General features: G+C 40.3%; 2 protein-coding genes across 2 annotated transcripts in view; one reads left to right on the top strand and one right to left on the bottom strand.

The window, feature by feature from the left end:
- Positions 1 to 13289, top strand: part of LOC124163263 (CDC42 small effector protein homolog) — a 119818-nt gene that overhangs the window by 87804 nt on the left and 18725 nt on the right. The window lies entirely within an intron of this gene.
- LOC124163262 lies at positions 4825 to 11872 on the bottom strand. Its single transcript, XM_046540045.1, has 5 exons — positions 11386 to 11872; positions 11111 to 11300; positions 7600 to 7724; positions 5613 to 7512; positions 4825 to 5505 (listed from the first exon to the last, which is right to left on the bottom strand). Exons 1-4 carry the CDS (start codon positions 11753 to 11755, stop codon positions 5618 to 5620), a joined length of 2580 nt encoding a protein of 859 aa, XP_046396001.1. The 5' UTR covers positions 11756 to 11872; the 3' UTR covers positions 4825 to 5505; positions 5613 to 5617.

The following is a 13289-nucleotide window of genomic DNA, read 5'->3' on the forward strand; positions in this document are numbered from 1 at the left end:
GTCGTTTCGTCGTGCGTGAGCGAGAGTGACAATTCAATCGCATGCGTATAAAAAAAACATTCGTATTCATTATTTTTTACTTCAGAGCCTTCTAATTGTCGCATTAATTACAGCAGAAGCTTTAGTGAAGTCTCTTCGTGCGTTAGCGGGAATGACAATTCAACCGTATGCATCTTTTTAAAAAAACTTTCGTATTCATTAGCTTTTACTTCAGATCCAACTAATTTTTGCATTGATTCCAACTGATGCTTCAAATTGAAGTTAAAAAGTAGTCATTCCCAAGATCAATTTGTCTGTTTAAGTGACTTTTATTCGCAGATATATATATTCTCATTCAATTCTCGATCAATGTATGTCTGTTCAAGTGACTTTTATTCGCAGATATATATATTCTCATTCTAAAGACAAAAACATTAAAAAACTTGTTCACGTTTTTCTTTGGTTTGCTGCCTTCAGCCGGCACAAATAAGTATGTCTCATTGTAATTATCTTTATCGGTGTGAACTACATTTATAACTATTCCTGGTCTGAGTGACCCAAATAGAACTTCGGATTAAAGGTTTTTCAACCTCTTCTCGTTAACTTGGGTGAATAACGCTGTGTTCTAGCTAAAACAAATCAACCGTTGTTACTCTCTTTCCTTTCCATCTACCTAAGTCCGAAATCCATGCTTTTATTACTGCTTGAGTACAAAGATACTGTTTCAACTTGAGGAGTGATAGGCTAGATCTGCACAACTCTACAACTAGATCTACCGATGGATAATAGGATTATACCAATGGATCGTGGTGATTACTAGAGTTTATATTACTACAGAAGACCCCACCATCTCCACTCCCGCGACTCCTTTGATTCCCGCGGGTCCACGTAAATAGTGGCGCTCCAAGCGCTAAAACACTTATTAATATGCGTATTAGCCCGCAAGAGATACGCCAAGCGGCGGATGTAATCTTTTATTGCTAAAAAAATTAAGCTCGTCGATAGTTGTCATGAGCTTAATTTTTAGCAATGACATGACAACTATCGACGAGCTTAATTTGTAGCAATAAACGATTAAATTCGCCAAGTTACATATCTCTTGCGGATTAGCAAGGAAAGTCCTTCAAGTATCACCACCAGATCTTAAAATTTTGCTAGGTGGTAGAAAATGGATACCCGAGGTACAGTTTTGATTTCAGCCGCCAACGCTCTATACTTTTTGAGATATTAGCTACGGAAAGTACGAGGAAAACGCCTTTTATGCAATCCGCAGCACAACAATACACAGACAGTGCTCTTCGTCCTAGCAACTGAGTATAAAGGCCGTTTTACACGGTACACGGAATTGCGCAATCTGACGTACGTGCGAAGGCGCAATCAAAATTGCGTCGTGTAAAGGCCGTTTTACACGGTACACGGAATTGCGCAGGTTAGAGCTGCATTAATTTCTAAAATGGCGTGGAATTGCGCGAATGCATGAACGAAATTAGAACAGGGGCTATTTTGCCGTCTCGCGTCCACGCATTCTCGCATGTGTTCTTGCAATTCGCCGCTTTACACGATGCAATTTTGATTGCGCCTTCGCACGTACGTCAGATTGCGCAATTCCGTGTTCCGTGTAAAACGGCCTTAAAGCGGTGAATTGCTAGAACACATGCGAGAATGCGTGGACGCGAGACGGTAAAATAGCCCATGTTCTACTTTCGTTCATGCATTCGCGCAATTCCACGCCATTTTAGAAATTAATGCAGCTCTAACCCTCGCAATTCCGTGTACCGTGTAAAACGGCCTTAAGGGGCTATTGTTGCGCTGAGAGTTGCATAAAGTTAGGAGTTGTCCTGTTAATTTCCGTCGCTAATATCTATAAGATCATAGTATTAAGCGTTGGCGGTTGCAACAAAAATTACACCCCACCATTTCCAATCACATAGAAAAATTTGAACGAGATCTGGTCGTGACACTTCACTTGCAAGACGAATATTGATAAGTATCCTAGCCACTGGATCGCCACTATTTACGTCGACCGGCGGGAATAGATGGAGTCGCGGAAGTGGAGAATCCTGTTTACAATATTGATGATCGTGGTTTTCAATCATTTAAACTTGTGTTACAAGGAGGCTCTATTAAAAGAGGCCCAAGAACGTGGCGGTTAAGGTAGTTTGAGCGAAAAATCAATCATTATAGAATTCTGAGATTTCTATCTCAATGCAAAGAAAAAGTCTTGCTCTTTCCAATGATATCATAATATACACCCCTTACCGGGCTAAATTCAGAGATATTTGTGAGTAAAGAGAAGCTGATTTACATGGCATAGATGGGAGGCATGCGCTTCGACGACAGAATTTATTTAAATAGAATTATTTCTCGTACATAGAAATCGACAAAAAACTAACTGAGTGTAGTTAACTTCATTTATGAATTTTTGGTCACATTAAATTCATAGGTCACCGGTAGTATAATTAAAATATTTGAAAAAAACTTTTCGTCGAACAGGCATTTCCTGCAGACGACCGGATGCCGAAAGATTCGGTTTGGCAACGCCGCATAAGAATTAAATGTAAGCAAATATGATCGCAGACGACAGCATACCAGAAATAAACATAAATGGAGATAATTGATTGCGTACGAGTTTAGTTTACTGATTTTCCATATTGTCGCAGTAAATTCCATGTACAAAAACTACTTCGTGGTGGACATTTGGAAGTGAATCATGAGATTCGCGATTCCTGATACTATTTGGGTTGCTGTAAACTTCGAGTGAAGAGATTTCTTATGTGTATATAAATATGATTTGGTGGAAGGATGTAACCGATTTGACGCACACTTCAGTTTTCTGCGTATTTAATTGTCAAAGTAAGATTCTCCATCCGCATTAATGAACTTGCCATCTGTGACGAAAGCGAGTGGTTCAAACCATCTTACAGGTATGAGCCGTGCGGGAAACCTATTGAACACCGTGAGCAGGTTGTTATCTTCAGGTAATTTTCATATATTTAAGCCAACGCAGTCCGAACCTTACATGAAAATGAACGGACATAATTATTAGCGAGATACGAATGTAGTCATGCGTTTACACGCAAGTTAAACAACAGCACATTACGTATACGGAAAAATGTTTTTGAATCATCTCCCCCAGGGAAATCAGAATTCATCTTACAATGCATAAAACCTACTAAACTTGTTGCCTTAACCGAAATTGAGGAACCTTTCTAAAAAATTAATGTATAACCAGCCCTCCGAAATATTAGCATTGCTTGGCATCGACTTTAAATAACTTTCCTTCCACGTAGTGCAAAATTACAAGACTTGCCCCGATGGGAAGTTCTTGCTCCAATAACTGTAGACTTTCACGTCATGAATGCTGAATTCACTACCAACAATTCAATGAATCCAATCTTTAGATAACGCATAACCGACGTATAAATTAATCTACCATTAATAGTATTATGGGGTCTCAAAGGATGTTCATCTTGCAATTTCCTTACAACAATCCCTTAGGAACAAGAACTTCACACCAAATATACTTTTGCTTACATCATTACAAAAATACTAAGTCAAAGGTAAAATATCCACCATGATCATAAAACTATTCTAAATTAAGCTTGCCATTCATCTCTATGCCTATTGTAGTGCCCCCTTACCTTTAGTTAAACTGGATACGATTTCAACGTTCTGCTTTTCATCTCAAGGCCCTATTTTGGAAATGTATGCACTTAGTTACCAATTTTGGGTGCGTAGGAAGGAAGTAGACAGAAAGTGAAATATGACTACACTCTTGGTATACATATTCATTATTATTACGTAACAAAAATTACAAAATATTTTTTAGAAAACCACTCTACATACAATGTCACATAAATTTAGCAATATACATTTCATTTTCACAAAGTGTTGGCCAAGAACATAAGATAGGATAGCCAGGGCTCACAAGATACATTAAATTGGCTACTACATACTTTGCTTCTCTCCATGAGATATTTTTCAACAATTTTATTATTCAAGCTAGCATGTGATTAATAATGAAATATGATTTTTCCTGGAGTATAGGTCATTTATACAAAAGTTAGCAGCCAACAACGTTTCGATTTATTTTCTTAAATCATCTTCAGGGCTATGTTAGAAAAATTGTGAAACAGTATAAAATACAGAGAATAAGTCTTATTAGTCTTATTCTCTGTATTTTATACTGTTTCACAATTTTTCTAACATAGCCCTGAAGATGATTTAAGAAAATAAATCGAAACGTTGGCTGCTAACTTTTGTATATATGACCTATACTCCAGGAAAAACCATATTATATATTAAATAAGGTCAAGAAACAGAAAAAAATAATATTTAATAATGAAAGATACTTTGTTTCTTCAACAGGCTAATAAAAATCTTTTTTCTATTTTATTACCGGTTTCAGCTACTACACCATTAGTATTTGATAATGATATTATAGATGAAACTGGTAATAAAATAGAAAAAAATTTAACCTGTGGAAGAAACTAAGTGTCTTTCATTATTAATATGGAGTCCTCCCACCACGTATGTGCTCCAAGTTTCAATCTAGTTTGTGATGACTGTTTCCTCAGAATTCCAGCCTAGTGGGATTTTGTCCATTAATTCAGTTACAAAAATTCTGTTCAGGGTGACACAGTACATTCTGCAGAAATGGGCAGAGGTTAATAAGACAAAGAATAATTTCTTTGCTAGTATTCAGCCCTACCTATGCCATGTGTAGACAGAAGCAAAAAAGGGCCATCCTGGCTGTCAAAAACATTGGAGTGGCAGCTCAAAAGCTATGGAGCCACATACTGCAGCAAAATTAATATCCTGCGATGAAGATTTTTTGAGTGACAGCTCTCACAGGAGGGGACCTCATCGCAGGTACAAACAAAATACTGTGTTGGTATGCTGGAATGGGAAGATTCTCAGCAGTGACCAAACCCCAGCCTCTCCACCGGAAACCCTTCACAATCACTCGCTCAACTCTGAAGGAACCTTTGTAAGGGTTTGGGGGCCTAACTAAGGCTGCTTCCGTTGAGTAAACAAACACACAACCACTCATTGTAATAACAACACACAATCACTCATAGTAATAACAACACACATCACTCACCCACACAATCACTCAAACACACAATCACTCACAAAACTTACTCCGTGGGCTAAACTCCGGGAGAAATGCTCAAAATTGAGCAATGGTAATGTCAGGGTACCATGAATTACCAATGAAATCCTTGCTACCCTTGTAACAATGGAATAGCATAATTTTCTTGCCCATCAAAGTGTGCAAAGACATTGATCAGACCTATGGACAAAATCCCACTAACAATTCAGGAGGAAATATCTAGAGTCAATCTTACCCAAAGGCGTTGATGCATTAACCAGAATAAAAGAGAATCACCCAAAAGAAATACATGGATAGATTGCCCAATGTTATATCAGGCAAACCTTAATACCCATACAGTAAACCTGAAGATACTGGTTTAAACACTGGGGAGACATCTGTCATCACAAACCAGACGATGTGGGGGGAATCTGAAAAAAGTTTTTAAAAATCTCTATTAGACTTTATGTTACAACCATTTCTACCATATACATTTAAATTATGCTACACATTAAGCATAAGATAATGCCAGTCTTACCCTTTTTATTCAAGCTTTCTCAACTCCTCTAGGTGTTCACTAATAGCCTGAATTATTCTCCTTCTGGTCGTAACTCGTGGCTTCCCATTGATACTCTCACCTAAGAGTAATCTAATTCCCTCAGTACCAGATATATTGAATATTTCCACCAGCTTCTCCAAATCAATACCAGCTGTGGCCATTTTGGAAATCATTGAGCTTGAAATAACTCTCCCTAGGGTTTGTAATGTTGCCACCTTCTGCGCCTTCCTTACAGCTTGCAATTTCCTGTTATTCAGTTCCTGTAAAGATAAAGAATTAGTAAGGAGTACTTCATTACTTATCTCAAAATGTCTTATGAGTCCATCTAGTAATTGGCAATCAATCATTGCATTATGGGTTCCACTCTTTATTCGTTGCCATTCCTCCCCTTGCAGGTATACTGATGCAAGCTCTTCAAGTTTTCTGCAACTACCCTGACTAATGAGCTTCAATGAGTCAGTAACCCCATACACACTTTTCAAAAGATCGTCGCTCAGGTCCAACTTCTGCAGCCATGATAAAATGCGAGGAGCATCAAATCGGACAATGTTGTGCCCAACTAACACCACCCTTGACTCAAAACTGGATAAGAAACTGATGAATTTCTCACCAACAACCCTTGGAGGGGTTGTTTCAACTCTCTGGTTGTATAGGAAAAGTTCTCCATTAACAACCCTTAACCCTGTCTTCTCTGCTGCAATTGGATGAAATGTTTTGCTGGGCATCATGTAATAATTAAATTCACATTGCCCACTTTTACATGCAAGCTGCACAATATCTGCAGTGGAGGCAAATCCAGTGGTCTCAATGTCCACAATTACAAATGTCACCTCATTTAGAGGTGGTGGCAATTCTCTTGTCGTCTCCTCTAATAAAGCACAGCCTAGATCAGCTTCCATAGCAGATTGGTAACATATTCCCTCTCTACTTTCATGTGATGATATCTTTTGCTTCTGCAATGATTTCAGAAACAACCTACGTCGCTTCACAGGGACTGTTACTTGCCTCCTTACTTTGGCCTTTATTTTCTCTTCCATTCTGCTGGAATAGGACTTAGTGAGACTACCAGGGGAGAGGTCCAGCTTCCTGTTTATGCCAATAACATGTTTGGGGCCTAAATTCTTCTGGCAGGCAGCAGCAGCCACTCTTATATTCAAGGCAGCAGATGAACCATAGTGGCGGTTCTTAGGAGCCCTTATTGCTACCATTTGGTTGAAAGACTCATTTGCCTGTGAAGAACCACCAGGAGCAATTTTACTAGATTCTGCTGCAAAGCTTTCCAATATCTTTTCTAGGGCTGATTTAAGGGCACGCCCTTCAAGTGGTTTCCCACGGGGCAAACTTTTGTGAGAGTAATTGTCAGTGTCCCCTTTACACCACTCTCCACACCCTTGGTGATCCCCAAAAGCATGATTGGCAATATTAATGATTGCCCTTCTTGTTCCCTCTTCATCTCCCCTGTTTTGGTCCACAGCATATGAGAAACATCTCTTCAAATATGGTATAACATTTCTGCCCAAGAGCTGCCGATGACTTGCAGAAGCTCGATATAGCCAAGAAGAGAAACGCTTCTTAGTATGGTTGATATCAGCCCATTTCTGTACAGAGTGCTGCGACTCCCTTTGTACAGCTGCCAGCGTTGAGGAGTCACCATCTCCTATGAGAGTTGTCACTCGAACACCAGCAGTCAAAAAATCTTCATTGCAGGATATTAATTTTGCTGCAGTATATGGCTCCATAGCTTTGGAGCTGCCACTCCAATTTTTTCGGCAGTCGTGATCGTTCTTGTCATGCCCCTGACTACACATTGCACAGGTAGTGGTACACACGTCAAATGCAAGAACTTTTTTGGAGCGGTATCCAATGACAGATCCATGCCCTGCAAATGCAAAAAGAAATTTTAATCGTTAATATAGAGGGACAAATAATACATAATTTATTTCTCAGAAAATATAATGAAACCAACCAGATTTACTGTCATATGACCGCCCATTGCCTCTCTTCTGCCACCCATAGTCATAAGAGGCAATGATATCTACCTCAGCCCCATCACTGCCATGCATAGGAGACTCTTCACTCAGAGTCGTGGCACTGAAATAAATTATGTAGACTGAATGAGATGCCACATATTAGCCAAAGAACTACATTCAGAATTCTGTGACTGGGTAGAATTGTTACTAAGGAATGGAAATAGTATAATGACAATGAAGGTAATCTACCACTTCACTTATGATGTTACTGATTCAACATTAGAAAGGAATATTGGTTATGTGTAAGACTTTTATACTCTATCATCCTATCTATATACAGCCCTTGTGGTGACTGACTGACTGATGGATACAAATTCCCGACCACTTCTAGAAGTACTGGAGAGCTGAAATTTGGCAGGCGTGCGGGGATTCCGAAATGATCCGGAGGAAAAATCCGAAAACCGGAAGTTTCCGCCACGTGTCGTCGCTAGGACGACAAAATGGCCGAAATCGGGCTTTTTCCGGTGACCATCTTTCGGTTTTTATTTTACTGCGCGCGAACCGTGCGTGCCACACGAGTCGTTAATGCATTTTTTGAAAGCTGATAAACGTAGGCACGTAATTAAGTAAATTTATTAGTTTCCAATTGAGAAAGTTACAGCTAAAATGGCGTCCAAAAATTGATTTTTCGAAAAAAATATCAAACTTTCCCCTCCCCTCGACTTAATTTAAGGTGTTGGATAACGAAAATGATTATTATATATGCTCATAACTTCGTCTACGAAATAGAGTTAACAATTTTCTTTCATTGTGCTTGGTTACTCAGAAAAAAATTAAAGTATTCCGAAAATCACCGAAAATTACGATTCCCAAAAGATTAACACAAGGTTTTGTCAATTTTTACCCGACTGATTTCTTTCAAACTTTGTAGTTACATACAACTATGAATTGTCTTTCAGAAATCATAAACATCTTGTAAATGATTTAATGGATTTAAACGCGAAAAAATAAAAATGGCGGGCACTACTCACTTTTTTCGGGGACTGGTTTCCTTATTTTTGTATTACTCCTGAAATATGGAGTTCATAGGGCACACTACTGTTAGATATGACAGCAAATGAATGTGACCATATGGTATCGTCATATTTAAACCCCCCGAAACCCTCTAAAAATTAAAATTTGCATATAAGTAGCCTTTTCGGGTATTTTTCGTCACGATTCCGCCACTATCCCAAGCCTTGCCACTCATCACTACGGTATTGATGTCGACGACTGATGACCCCTGGTAGGACAAACCTATAAACCCCCGGTTAACCCACATACACCCCCCTAAAAATAAAATTTTGCATATTACTCTACTTTTTGGGTACTTTTCGTGAGTATACCACCGCCCCCAACGATTCATCCCCACGGAAATTATTTGAACGGATGGTGACCACCTGGAATACACACGTAAACCCCCGGAATCCCCCTGAAATACCCCCCAAATGTAAAATGTGCCATTAAGTCTCCCATTTGGGAACTTCTCTCAAACATTACGCCGCACTTCCCGTCCCCTCTGAGCTCTAGATCCGGAATATTTGGTGAGGGCGACCCATCGTAAACCATACGGGAAAAATACCAGAAAACCCCCGATCACCTCCTGGAACATCACCAAAAAAATCCTCAATCCCAAGGCGGCGAAGCCGCCCCAGAACGAGGAACGGCGAAGCCGTTCCGAGGAGTAACTGGCGTAGGCGAGGAGGAGCTTCAGTAACCCTCGGGCGGCGAAGCCGCCCCGATGTTCAAGCGGCGCAGAAGCTGTGGACTCCCCTCAAACGAAAAACGGTGAAACAGCTCCGAAATGCCTTCGCCCTCTGGGCGGCTATGGCGACCTTAGACGAGGATCGGCGAAGCCGTTCCGAATATTAAGCGGGGAAGCCCCGGGGGGGCACACTGAACCCCTGGGCGGCGAAGCCGCCCTTCAGTGAGGAACGGCGAAGCCGTTCCGAGGAATGAGTGGGGCGCCTCCCTACCCCCTGGCCGGCGAAGCCGGCCCCAAGCTGAGGTGAGATTATTCGAACTTAAAAAGTCTTCGAGCGAACACAAATATAGACGGCGAAGCCGGAACCGGGGTTTTTAAGGGGCGGAGCCCCTTAACGAGCGCGCGGAGCGTGCGAGTTGGTTAATATAACACCAAAATACATTCTGCTACTTTGGAACTCGTTAGTCTAACAAAAGCATTAATCACCATAGTGAAACAGGTTGTAATTATAATAAATTCAAGAAAGCAATCACAATCAGGACTGCAGCATCAAGAACAACAGGGAGATGATGCCGACAAATAGGAACATTTTCTTGCAATAATGTTTAATAAGGAATTTGAAATGAAGAAGGGTTTGTGCTTGGGATATCCAGCCTTGACTTTTAAAAAATTGACAATAGGAAAAACATTCCTTTTCTGCTGTTTTCCATCCCAGCTGTTGGAGGAGTCAGTTAATGCCTTTAAGTAATCAAGAAAGTTTTTGATCCGCTAAAAGCATTGAAAGTCTTGAATGAATAAGTATTACATAGAACAATAGTTGAGACACTGAGCATGAGCATTAGAGGAAACTAACCTAGGTTTCCAGTTGAAAGTACCCAATGTTCCATACCAGTAAATTGGCTGTGCTGATTACTTTGACCTCTTTAACGAACAATGACTAAGGAATAATAAGCAGGAAGAAATTAGTTTGTCTTTAATTGCTGAAATGCTTAAGACATGGATACTATAATTGAAAATGTATGTTATATAGACTTCTAACCAAATCACCTGATAGCATATCACCATGATCAATCAAGCAGTGGCACTTGTAAGTTATGCCAGAATGTGCATGAATGCATTTTATTTAAAATTAAAGATTTACCACGATTTCATTAACCATGGTTCCTTTGTATTCAGCAGGTATGTATTTCTTTATTTATTACCCTGAGGCCTGACCCTGCATTGTTCAAAGGTTAATAACTTTATAATGGTTCAGTTCAGATCTTAGAAAGTGATCATTTTTCATCATAAGGATACTGCTTTCACACACATAACTTTTAGGAAAATCAGTGATGGTCACCTAACATGATTTTTGCACTATCTGCCTGATTTGAGATGAAAAGCCCCTCCAGTCAACAGCCACTTATTCAACTATGGCCTCATCCTTAGTAATCAATAACAAGTAATACCGAAGGACAGTGATAATAATAATGTGAAGCAAAGGTAAAATTACACTTGAACATAGTAATCATAAAAGAAGCCACTGAAGTTCCTCAATTGTAGTTCATATATTGGACGTGACCACTACTGGTAATGTTCTTGGAAGGTAATGTACATTGAAATAAAAATCACACCGCCGAAATATTCCCAAGTACTATGACAGAACCAAATGCGACCACAAGAGGCACATTTTTGAAAAATGAACATTCTATTTTGGTTTCGCTGGACTAAAAACACTAATATGAACAGCATAATCATAAATAAACTGATACGATGAAACTTACGGTGTTGAGGTCAAAGTGAGAAGCTTCTCCTCCTCCACAGCCTTCTGGCACGACTCTCGCGCCGTCTCTTCAACCGCAGGCCCCACAGATCGCTCGTACCTTTTCCAAGTGGAATTGGCGACAGGCGGAATATTTAGGGTTGCCAAAACCCTATTCATTTGCTCGTGCCCAACACCTGACACGACGCAAGCTGAAAATGGAACAAAAATATATTTTCAGCTAATCAACTTCTTCTATTCCCAAATATGAATTAAGGTATTTATTCGAGCACTTACCTATGGCGGCCTTACAATTCACTGCGTACTGAGCGTACGAGGACTTTGCACAATGCACTGCCGTAGATGTAGCAACTTTTTTCAATTGCTCACAAAAAGAGCAGCGCACCGTCCAAATGGAAGCTAATCCACGCCGCAACTCGCCTTCAATATTTGCAAAGGAAAGAGGTTTTAGGCAGGAATCGCAGTTCATCTGCTTAGCCAACAGATTTACGTCCACGATTCGCCGACCCTCCAACGTGAAACGTGGATTCGCTTCAATTTTGGGCGACGATTCCCTCTTCACCTTCGCCCGGGAAGAAGCTTTCTGCCTCTTCTCAAACTCCTTCTTCCGCACAAACCTTCCGTCTTTACTCCTGGATGGCTTCATCGTAAAAGCAGAGAAGGCTGAAATACTTGCGTATCTCACTAAAAAATTAGAGAAATACTCGACTCTCAAAAATATTTCAACACCGAAATCTCTGCACCCTTCCTACGATTCAAGCTACTTCCAACTAGTCACGTGTTTTTCTGAATTCCCGGGTTCCCAGGCTAGTTGAAAGTGTCACTGGTGTCACCAACCTAAGAAATTTCACGTTGTTGCCAAGTCGAGCGTCTCTTGGGCATATGTAATTTCTTTCGATAAAATGCTTCGAAATTGTTTTCTAATATGAGTAATCATTACATCTTTATGTTTTAACATTTACAAATTCCAGTAATCCGTACCCCAAGTCGGAGTTAAGGCAAAACTATACTAGGAAAACTTAGTAAGATATTACTAAATTTACCGTTGGTACCTTTGAAAATAAGTCAAGATTAAGTTTAAATTACGTAAAGTTCGTTCATAACTGAGAAAAATAAGTAACGCAAACGAAGATTTTCCGTATAAAATATTGTGAAATTGTGTCAAACGCCTTAATAACTGTTTATAATTGTAAATTTTATTAAAATTTAATCGCTTTTTTGACTTCGGAACTATCTCGCTCAAACTACCTTAAGCGTAATAACTGTTGGCGTTTCGCGCGCATTATATTCGGCGGCGCCTCTTAGCAGCGGTATCGCGTTCAGTGTGACTTTCGCCATTAACCGTAGTGGAAGTGGTCTTTTTTAGTTGACAATCGTCTCGCATGCGTTAATTCTGTGTTTTATATGATTTATTGGCTCAGTTATGTATTTCTGCCGTGTATTTCCTCGTGAAAAGTGGGTATCGATGACTGGTTGGGCGACTAGTGGCGATTTTAAAATCTGATTTTAATGCGCGCGGAGCGACAACAATTCTAGCGGCGGACTTTAGAATCCTCTAATTCGTGGTTTGTTAAGCCTGAATCACACTATCATTTTTTTCGTCGCGAAAAAGGATCGCTCTAGTGATCATTTTTCTGAATCACACGGTCACTGCCGCCGTCGCTTTTCGCATCATTTCCGATGTCACAGCTCGTTGTCATAGGACCGACATCACGAAAATATATAGCGGGTTTGTTTATCTATGTCGTTCCCACAATTGTCAAACGCTGCGCTGCAATCGCTCCATACGGGCATGCGTTCCGATTGGCTGATATGGGGTTTTAGTGATGGTTTTAGCGATGGAAAAAGCGACTGGACTAGTGATGAAAAATAGCGATGGGAATCCTCATCGCGATCGCGAAAAACAATTGCCGGCGACGATCAATTCGCCTAGTGATCGCGATAGTGATCACTTTCGCGACGAAAAAAATGATCGTGTGATTCAGGCTTTAAATCGATTCGCGGCACTCCTGTCTCGGTCATTGTTGCGTCACTGTCCCGCTGAGGCTTTCGCGACAGGCGATGGTTGCGCCAACCCAGGCCGTCGTCGCATCCGCGATCATCCTCCAGCAGACACATCTCGTCGCGTCTCCACTACAGTCCTGTTGTTTTTTGCCGCGTTGTCGATCCTCCGGAGCCGT

This window comes from Ischnura elegans, chromosome 8, assembly GCF_921293095.1.
Source record: "Ischnura elegans chromosome 8, ioIscEleg1.1, whole genome shotgun sequence".
In the NCBI taxonomy this organism is placed as follows: domain Eukaryota; kingdom Metazoa; phylum Arthropoda; class Insecta; order Odonata; family Coenagrionidae; genus Ischnura; species Ischnura elegans.